At 40.7% G+C, this 10,742-nt stretch overlaps 1 protein-coding gene across 1 annotated transcript in view; it reads left to right on the top strand.

The window, feature by feature from the left end:
* The window catches only part of fasn (fatty acid synthase), a 69,576-nt gene that overhangs the window by 29,313 nt on the left and 29,521 nt on the right, over positions 1–10,742 (top strand). The window contains exons 9-14 of the mRNA XM_046069694.1: positions 884–1,346; positions 2,588–2,775; positions 5,720–5,909; positions 7,603–7,697; positions 8,266–8,400; positions 8,830–9,033. Of these exons, the coding sequence (XP_045925650.1) occupies positions 884–1,346; positions 2,588–2,775; positions 5,720–5,909; positions 7,603–7,697; positions 8,266–8,400; positions 8,830–9,033 (1,275 nt within the window). The remainder of the gene's footprint in view (positions 1–883; positions 1,347–2,587; positions 2,776–5,719; positions 5,910–7,602; positions 7,698–8,265; positions 8,401–8,829; positions 9,034–10,742) is intronic.

Below are 10,742 nucleotides of genomic sequence, written 5' to 3'. Positions count from 1 at the left end.
CTGAAATCGATCTGATAAATAGGACTTAAACCAGCTTAGAGCGGTTCCTTTAATGCCAATGAAATGTTCCAGTCTCTGCAATAGGATCTGATGGTCAATGGTATCAAATGCAGCACTAAGATCTAATAAAACCAGTAAGTCCTTTGTGTGATGCAATAAGGAGGTCGTTAGTTATTTTCACAAGTGCTGTCTCTGTGCTATGATGAGCTCTAAATCCTGACTGAAAATCCTCAAATAAACTATTGCTCTGTAGAAAGTCACACAGCTGTTTAGCAACTGCTTTCTCCAGGATCTTAGAGAGAAATGGAAGGTTAGATATAGGTCTATAGTTGGCTAAAACATCCGGATCAAGTTTGGGCTTTTTCAGAAGAGGTTTAATTACAGCTACTTTAAAGTACTGTGGTACATAGCCTGTTGATAAAGATAGATTGATCATATCTAGTATAGAAGTACTGACTAAGGGTAAAAAGTGCTGACTAAGGGTAAAAAAATTAATAACTCTCTCCTGGAAGACAGTCATGGTGTTAACACAAAACATGACAGAAGTAGTTGTGTGAGGAATGAAAAAGAGTTTTGCTCGCATGCTGTATGTAAAGTGTTTTGTTAGATATTTATATAATCATTCATGCAGGTTGGCATTAATGATAAAATTAAGAGCAGAGTTAGGTGGGCTGATATTGTGGTTCTGCGAGGGATTTTTGCTTTACACTGTAAGGGAAAATATTTTTGTAGGCTGATTAGACAAGAAGAGCCTGCAAAACAATGGAAAATCTTCTCATTCACAATGTTGCATACAGTTTATTAAACAGATTCCTAATAACTAATCTGCTCTTTATTTTGTAATAGTTTTTATTTTATTGGTGGTTTTTCATTGCACACACAGGTGTTGCTTTCTTTGGAGCAAGGTGTATGGGCTCCCAACCTGCACTTCAACAGTCCTAACCCTGACATTCCCGCCCTCACTGATGGTCGAGTTGTTGTTGTTGACCGGCCTATACCCATTCGAGGCGGCATCGTAGGCATCAACTCCTTTGGATTTGGAGGTTCAAACGTTCATGTGATCCTTCGTCCAGCTGAGAAACCAGCCGACGAGACTGCACCGCCCAGGACGTTTCCCAGGGTGCTACAGGCCTGTGGCCGTACAGAGGCTGCCGTGAACACCATACTCCAAAAAGGCAAGGAACATGCTGCGGATGATAGCTTCCTGTCTTTGCTGAATCAAGTATCAGGAGTTCCTACTGCCAGCATGCCCTATCGAGGCTACGCACTGATTGGCACTGAGAGTGACATCATGGAGGTGCAGCAGGTGCAGGCCGCTACCAGGCCTCTTTGGTACATTTTTTCAGGTGAGTCATCAAAGAAATACACAGGTACATATAATACAACAGATTTCAGTTTGCTATTTATTATCTATAAAGCAAGATGTCTACGTTTTTTCTTTTAGTAACACAAATTAAATTTAATTCGCTTCCATTGTATTGGGGGAAGCAGAAACCTCAGACGCATCTCAAATCCTAGTTAAACAACGTCAAAATTATCCGCCACCAGTGATAAGTGAGGATTTGGGTGAACCAACCCATTAAATATTTTTGTAGAACTGTCATTTTATGTTAACTTATCAATATTGGATTTTTAAAATTTTCAATCTTAAAAATCTTTAACATTAACACTCAAATGGTATCAATGCTTAAACACCACTACAGATATTACCCACTCAAATAATATGTATTAAAGAGGTGGTATTCTGCTTTTAGGCTTTTTCCCTCTCTTTTATTGAGTTTTATACCTTTTTTGTGCATGTAACAGGTTTGCAAAGTGAAAAAGTCCAAAGTCCAGCCCAAAGGGAGTTTCCATCTCCCACAGAAAACTCTGCTCTGAACTGCCTTTACTTCCGCTTTCTTGTGATGGAACAAGAAAATACGTGTCACAATGCTCGCCAAGCGACTAGTCTGACACGCCCTCAAAAACACTGGTGGAAAAACACTGAGCTGCAGCACACACCTCTCCTCTTCCTTCCAAACACTAGCTACCCTCCAGGCAGTCTGTGAACATAAAGTTGTTACTGTGATGTAGAGACAGAGCTCAGTTAAAACTTTATGGACGAAAGACACTTTTGCTACAGATTAATAACTCACCACTCTGAAACTCTTGCTCCAGTCCAAAGTGCCAAGCTGGTCGGCAACATGTAGCCTACAGCTGAATCGAAGCTGTTTACCTTGTTTTTGGCTGACCCGCCTTTCTCTGCTTCTGATTGGCTAGTAGTCCTTAACTAGGAACTGCGCATGTGCAACTCCCTACAAAGATCATGAAGAGACAAGATGTATCACTCCATAGCTAAAACAAAGCCTTCAACACAGGGTGAAAAGAGGAGCTGCAGCAATGTGCAGTGTGACAAAAATATGGTGTTTTTTTTTTTTTTGAAAATTAAACCATGTAAACCTGTTTTGGTACAACCTCTAAATAGGATTTTGAACCTGAAAATGAGCATAATACCACCTCTTTAATGTTGGAATGGGACTAGATCGCCTCATGGTCTTTTAAGTAACAGATGTATTGCTGGATTAATGACTGTTAAATGTATTAACAGGTATGGGAACACAATGGGCAGGTATGGGCCGCAGTCTCATGCAACTGCCAGACTTTAGAGAGTCCATCTTGCGGTCCGATGCAGCTCTGAAGGACACCGGCCTGGTTGTGTCTCGCCTACTCATGGAGGCTGACGATGCCACTTTTGAAGACACTGTTCATGCTTTTGTTGGACTGGCAGCCATACAGGTAGAGTGGAGGTATCATGTTCCATGTGGGAACCCTGGCACATTGGTGTTATTTTCATATGGACTATAGGACTTCACGTAAAGTGCTGCTGTAAATATTTTTACTTGTGTATATTGGTTATTTTATGTCGTTTTCCAAAGTTACAGATTTAGAACCTAAAAACCTCCACCTGTACATCTGTGCTTTGATATGTGATATGTCTTAGCTTAAGGAGTTTATCCTGATATAATGCATTTGACACAACAACCATATATCTTGAATTCACTTGTGTTTTGTCATGTTCTATGTCATGAAGTCGATGAATCTTCTCTGTCTTTCAACCAGAGGAACCAGGATCTAAATTTAGTTCAGTAGCCATAGTTCCAGGATCCCAAAAGTTCTTGACTTTAGCCGCATTTACCCTGCACCTTTAGTAACCAGCTGACATGTTACTCTGACGTACGGCATACAAAGAGACAGACAGGCATCATTATTTAGAAACCACTACCCATGAGCAAAATGCATATGTGAACACAGATTTGCCGGTATAATGAAGAGACACACGATTCTAGTTCATTACAAATTTAATAACAAACTGGATAAAGCCATCAAGTTGTTAAAAGAACTCCAGCACAGAGAAAGAAACACAAACATAAGATTTATTACCTGTTGTAATCAGCTGGTCCGTTTGTTTTGTAGAGGAGGAGACCTACTTCAGCTCTGTGTAAAACCTCCTGACTGATGAAAACTTAAAACAATAACTCCGGACCCAGTATTTAGCTTAACTCCGTCAGCTGTTAGCTGTACACACACTGCAGGACTACCTCCACTACCTTGTGATATCTGGGTGTTGATTGTGATTAAGTTGTTTGACGGTGGAAAAGAGTAGTAGTAACAAAACATTCAAAATGCAAGACCTGCAAGTAGCCTCTAATGGACCATTCAGAAATGTACTACAAGGCATTTTTGGATGATTTGGATGATTGATTCTTTAATAGCCTTTGATCAGGAGGTTCATAGATTCTACATGAAAGGTTTTGTGAAGATCGGACTCTCCTCCTAGGAGGTATCTCAAAAAAATACATTATGCATATTTCATGATTTTGTGGGGAAAAAAATATTTGCAGTAATGGGTGTGGCCTGAATACTGAGATGCAGCTCAATTCAGGGAACACCAACAAATCCCACCAGGAGCAAGCACTAGGCGACACAGGCACGGAAAAACTTCCTTTTAAAAACTTCCTTCCTGAGAGGCAGAAACCTCAAGCAGAGCCATGGCTCGGGGTTGGTGGCCATCTGCCTCGACCAGTTTGGGGTTGAGAGTGAGAGAGCAAGAGAGATAGGTCTGAGAGGTAGTGGGAGCAACCAACACAATATCTACACAGATAGATATTGACTTGTTGGGGCCTCATTTATAAAACTGTGCACAGAATCCTCACCAAAAGTGTACGTGCGGCCAAAAGTCAAAAATGGCGTACACCAAAAAATATTCAGACTTGAAAAACCGTGCGTACGCCCACTTGTAAGCAAGTTCCCTTTATAAATCACAATGTTGGGGCGGCTTGCGGCTCAGGAGATAAAGCGGGTTAATCTAAAGGTCAGCGGTTCAATCCCCGGCTCCCCCTGGTTGCGTGTCGAAGTGTCCTTGGGCAAGATACTGAACCCCGAATTGCCCCTGGCGCCAGTGTATGAATGTGTGTGAATGGTGAATGCATGTGTAGTGTAAAAGCGCTTTGAGTGGTCGAAAAGACTAGAAAGGTGCTATACAAATATGGAGCATTGCATCAACTTGAAATGTGGCGCATGTGAGGGAGCTCCATGTCCGCCCCTTCAAACGGCCATGGTTGCCTGTAAATGGTCAGTGAAACGCCCCTCATTAATATTAATACGGACTGACTGCAGGAAGAAAAGGAGGCAAATTCTGACAGAGAAGCTACAAAATGAAATTTTACTCCGTGTGACTCTTACGTTCCTTTTGGTGAAGCTGAAGCATGTTGTTTGGTGGGTAAAAAACGCACTTTCATGCAGCGCTTTTGCACCGGAGGAATTGGGGCAACGGATCTCGACTCCTTTATAACCGATCTGTAGGAAGGGGCATCCCGTTGCTGGCGAACAGCGTTTGGCTCAATGAGGCATGTGATAATATTAGGCTATATGAAGCCATTCACTAGTATTTGCTCGACTGACGCATTGAAAACGGTATCAATTTAAATGTAATATGTCCTATATTAAACTGTACAACATATTTGAGGTGTTCTTGTGCAGAAACAGATATCTGTTTGTGTTTATCTGGTTATTTTTCATGTGTGCTGCAAATGATCTTAAATTATGTTACTTTTGTGCACTTCAGCTAAAATCAATCGAACAGTGTTTGTTTATTCAGAATGGCTTTAAGCCTATAATGCTCAGAGGTAATATTTCAAATTATTTTACATAATAGTAGGCCTATTCATTAACTCCTTTTGCCATGTGAGTTGCTGTTTCTCATTTCTCCAGTTTATGTGCGTACGCATGGTTCAGAGTTTACTTACAGGACCACACATTCTCCCAACAAGTTTGTTTTTTTTATAGATCACAACCTTTGCTTGGGAAGTGGCGTACACACATTTCCAGCCCTGTCTTGTACGTACGCACCGTTTATAAATGAGGCACCTTTTCGCTGTTTGTAAAATATCCACTGTGTCCGTGACTTGCAAGGCAATAGGCTACCAATTTGTGTGAGTGACAGTGAGTGAACACATGCACATAACAGAAGTAGTTCGCATCCGTGCGGTCCACAGCTGTCCATGTGTGCGTCTGCTCGAGGCTTAAAAGATGACCCCACCCCCGCCCCATGTCATCATCCATCTCGATGTTTCATTGTAGACATTGCTTAACCCTAGCTTGTATTATATAATGTTATGTAAAAAGAAGAACACAAATCTTGGAAGTAAGCCCATGTGTGCTGTGGCGCATCTCTTTACAGATAGCTCAGATCGACCTACTCACTAAGCTGGGTCTGCAGCCTGATGGCATCGTAGGACACTCCGTAGGAGAGCTGGCTTGTGGCTACGCTGACGGCTCCCTCACTCACAGTGAGGCCATCCTGGCTGCCTACTGGAGAGGCCGCTGCATCAAGGAGGCCAACCTTCCCCCAGGAGGCATGGCTGCAGTCGGTAAGAGAGAGAGCATTCTTTACCTTATTTCAGCAGCTGGTTTTATGAATAAAGCACACTGTCTAGAGAGAAGGAAATAATTGTAGAATGTGCTTGTTTGGAATGAAAACCTTCAGATTTCAGAAGTATGTCAACTGTATGTCTGTAATTCAGATGATTTCTTCTGAAATGCTACAGATGATTTGGAAGAACTTACATCCAGTAGTTAGGGTAAATTCAACATGTGAAGTTCTTAATGGCCTGGGAAGGTGGGTTCAATATTTTTAAATTTCTCTGAACACCAGGGTTTTAAACAACAGACAATTTCTAGCATTTACTGTTTAGTTTCATCACTGACATTAACCACTAAAAATGAAGGTCATTTTAGCCTGGCTGGCTTTATTAATCAGGCTATTTTTCTTTTTCTGTAAGTCGGGTTTTACGAAGAAGATAGAAGAAGAAGAAGATATATTTTATTAATCCCACAAGGGGAAATTCAATGTTTTCTCTCTGTTGTTAATTTTAGTATTTTACACAGGTCTGAAATACACACACATGCACAAACAGGACCTATAGCAACACATGGAGAGATGTCAGAGTGAGGGGGCTGCCACGTGGTGCGGCGTCCCGAGCAGATGGGGGTTCAGGGGCTTGCTCAAGGCCATCTTTGGCAGTGCCCAGGAGGTGAACTAGCACCTCTCCAGCTACCAGTCCACACATATCTGTGGTCCGAGCTGAACTTGGACTTGAATGCCCTAAAAAGGGAAGGGGAAGGGGATATTTGTTCTCTGCATTTAACCCATCCTTTTTAAGAGCAGTGGGCTGCCATCTTGCAGCTCTGGGTTCAGGGCCTTGCTCAGGTGGCAACCCACTGGTTTCCAAGCCAAGTCCTAACAGACTGAGCTAATGCTGCTTTTACTTTTACTGTTTAACAAGTACTTAGGGTTTCATTAAAAAATATTGAATCTGTTTATTTTGATTGAAAATCAGACAATAGGGAGTGTGATGCATAATCAGCAGCTCATTTTTAGTTTTCTCCTCTTCACTTTCCTCATTTACTGTAAACTGCGATGATAAATGTCTGCTTACAACTTAAACAATTCTTAGATTGAAACCGAAAATCTGATTCAAAATCTACTTTAATAGACAGACTCATTTGATCATTATAATCAAGGTATTTTTCTGTGAAAGACTATAAAAACCAAAAATAAATCACGAGCCTTATCCTTAGAGAAGTGGTGCGACTTTTTAAAAACTTAAAAACTTTCATTCTATCATTTATTGAGAAGACTCACTGGCCTCAATTTTGTGTGGCTTCAGACTTGTAACTAATCAAGATGTGCTTTACTGAGTTGCAGAAAGTCTTGTTACATGCCTGGACACAAAGTTTTGCATCAATCCCACTGTCCTCTATACATAAGCGATCATTCTGTCACCAAGACTCTGTAGACACTGCATATGTTTGTCTATAGGTTTATTAGTTTAGGTTGAAACCACAATGCAATGAGTTACATTTGATAGTTATAATGCAAAGCAATGATGATGCCTTTTGGTTTATCTTATTGTCTTGCTAATTTGAGGATGACTGTTAACTGTTTGTGTACCAGACACTGACAGACAACAGTGGTTATATTTATATTATCTTTGTTTGGTTTTTGTTTTTTTTTATTTTTTGCACATTTTTTTTCCTTTGTGCTTGCTTTCTGTGTTCCAGGGTTGACCTGGGAAGAATGTCTGGCTCAGTGTCCTCAAGGAGTGGTCCCAGCTTGCCACAATGCTGAGGACACCGTCACCATCTCCGGTCCGCAGGTCCGTCTTTTATAGCCCCACTAACACACTGAGAATCTGAATTTTACACAGTCTGACAACTTAACTTTCTTTAAGTCTGGGAAGTTTTAATTTCCATTTTCTCACATTGTGTTGATTTTGTAAATGTTTTTTTTGTTGCAGGATTAGTTACCTTGTATCCTAGAAATTGCAAAGTTAGGTAAACCTTTGTTTGTAATTTAAATATTGCTTTAAATATTACAAGTGCTTTATACTACAGGTTGGAAAACTACTGTGGAAAATGATGCACACAGCTAATCAAACTGGTCAACAAAGTTACACGACCTTCACTTTTAGCGTGACATCGTAACTTTTTCTGACAAACAGGAGGAGAAGAAGGAACAAGTAGTAGTTGTTAACTAGCATAACATAACAACACAAAATGTGCCTCGATGCTTTAAACAAAGTAAAACCAATGTAAGGTAGTACAGGTACAACATATTCTCTAGTATCTAATGTAAGCAAGGTTACATTGGCTTTTACTCATCTTGTTTTTTTACAAGGTGCAGGGGGATGTATCTTGACAGATGTGGTGTGTTTGTGTCATCAGGAAGCGATTAGTAAATATGTTTCCAAGCTGAAAGAGCAGGGAGTGTTTGCAAAGGAGGTGCGCAGCGCTGGCGTCGCTTTCCATTCCTATTACATGGCCTCCATCGCCCCAACCCTCCTGGCTGCTCTGAAGAAGGTAATATCTGTGCTGTGTTTCAGCATTATGCAACAGTGAAGCTCTGACTGCTGCTGTTACAGTGACAGCTACAGGGAAGACATTCCCACTTGTCTTTAGTGTAGTAATATATTACATTTTTGGTATGTTGTCATGCATTTAATTAGCTTGTTTATTTTTCTTGTTATTAAATGTTTTCATGAGAACTGTTTTATATCCTGCAAATTCAGCATAATGAAAGTTTTGGCTGCTATATATCTAGAAATGTTGTCTTTCTTCTCTGCACTCTGTTGCTGTCCTACAGTACCAGGCTACTAGGCATGTCAGATTATTAACACCATTATTCTAACTGTAGGAGCCAAGTTGTCTAGTCCAGATCAGTTATGTTTCATGCTTTTTGGCACATATTTTATATTATTTATTAGTAATCAATTGTCATCTTTTGTGTAGGTGATCAAGATGCCGCGGCAGCGTTCAGCCCGCTGGGTGAGCACCAGCATTCCTCAGTCTGAATGGGACTCTCCTCTGGCTCTGTACAGCTCAGCTGACTACCATGTCAACAACCTGGTGAGCCCTGTGCTGTTCCAGGAAGGCCTCAGTCTGGTGCCTGAAAACGCTGTGGTGGTGGAGATAGCACCTCATGCTCTACTGCAGGTATGCTCAGCATGTTGTTGATGGACTGCAACACTCTTGAAAAGAAGCTGTTTGAGCACTTTTTGCACACATAAACAGTGTATCACCAGTTTAGCAAACATCATTATTTGAGCACTTGACCAGCTTCTAATGGAGTTATCCATTGGTTCTTCTTTTTACACTCCACTTCTTGAATTGGTAGGAGGAATGTAGGGTTGGGTATTGTTTAAAATTTTAAGATGCCAGTAGCAAAACCAGTATCCTTAAAGTGATACCGATACCAATAGAGTACTTCATTTGATACCTTGCATAAAATGCCACCTGTTGAGGCCATAGTAGTTGATTGGTATTATTATTTTTATTGTTGTTGCAAGCAGAGTAATTACTTTTTTCAAATTACTACCCTAAAACTTTGATTAATAGCCTGGGGTTTTATTTACTAAAATCACTGAATTGACCCTGCCTTTATTTGGGACAGGCGTCCATATGGGACAGGCCTTTAATTCCTCTTGCTCAAAACTGAAATAGGCTACTATGAAACAGTTCATTTATTTAAAACAGTATATTACTTGTATAAAAATTATCTAATAATATCAAATACACGTCATTCATTTGATCTAGCTCCGACAGACAACAACAGGGTGCAGGATGAGAGAAGTTAGCAGACAGAGAGCGATGGACTTCACATGACAGGATTCACAACTTGCTGTTTTGATTCTTTTGATCGGTGGACCCTTACAGACTAAAGGAATATAAATAATCAAGGAACAAACCCATTCAGACTTAAGGAGCGGCCTTGACTTAACAAGCACTCCAAATGTAATGCGAGTTGGCACTTTTTTGTTGTTGTTTTACCATGCAGGTTACACCTGTAAATCTGTAAGAATTAGACTGTGGGGCTCGTTGATTCCATTAAATGAACTGAACGATTTTATCTCGAGAATCTAACCAATCTACAGTGCCTTGCGAAAGTATTCGGCCCCCTTGAACTTTTCGACCTTTTGCCACATTTCAGGCCTCAAACATAAAGATATAAAACTGTAATTTTTTGTGAAGAATCAACAACAAGTGGGACACAATTTCAATTTCAAACCTTTTTAACAAATAAAAAACTGAAAAATTGGGCGTGCAAAGTTATTCAGCCCCTTTACTTTCAGTGCAGCAAACTCTCCAGAAGTTCAGTGAGGATCTCTGAATGAGCCAATGTTGACCTAAATGACTAATGATGATAAATAGAATCCACCTGTGTGAAATCAAGTCTCCGTATAAATGCACCTGCTCTGTGATAGTCTCAGAGGTCCGTTTAAAGCGCAGAGAGCATCATGAAGAACAAGGAACACACCAGGCAGGTCCGAGATACTGTTGTGGAGAAGTTTAAAGCCGGATTTGGATACAAAAATATTTCCCAAGCTTTAAACATCCCAAGGAGCACTGTGCAAGCGATAATATTGAAATGGAAGGAGTATCAGACCACTGCAAATCTACGAAGACCCGGCCGTCCCTCTAAACTTTCAGCTCATACAAGGAGAAGACTGATCAGAGATGCAGCCAAGAGGCCCATGATCACTCTGGATGAACTGCAGAGATCTACAGCTGAGGTGGGAGACTCTGTCCATAGGACAACAATCAGTTGTATACTGCACAAATCTAGCCTTTATGGAAGAGTGGCAAGAAGAAAGCCATTCCTTAAAGATATCCATAAAAAGTCTCGTTTAAAGTTTGCCACAAGC

Source organism: Micropterus dolomieu, linkage group LG14 (genome assembly GCF_021292245.1).
Source record: "Micropterus dolomieu isolate WLL.071019.BEF.003 ecotype Adirondacks linkage group LG14, ASM2129224v1, whole genome shotgun sequence".
NCBI lineage: Eukaryota > Metazoa > Chordata > Actinopteri > Centrarchiformes > Centrarchidae > Micropterus > Micropterus dolomieu.
Note: the sequence above shows the minus strand (reverse complement) of the source record. Positions and strands in the feature narration are given on the sequence as shown.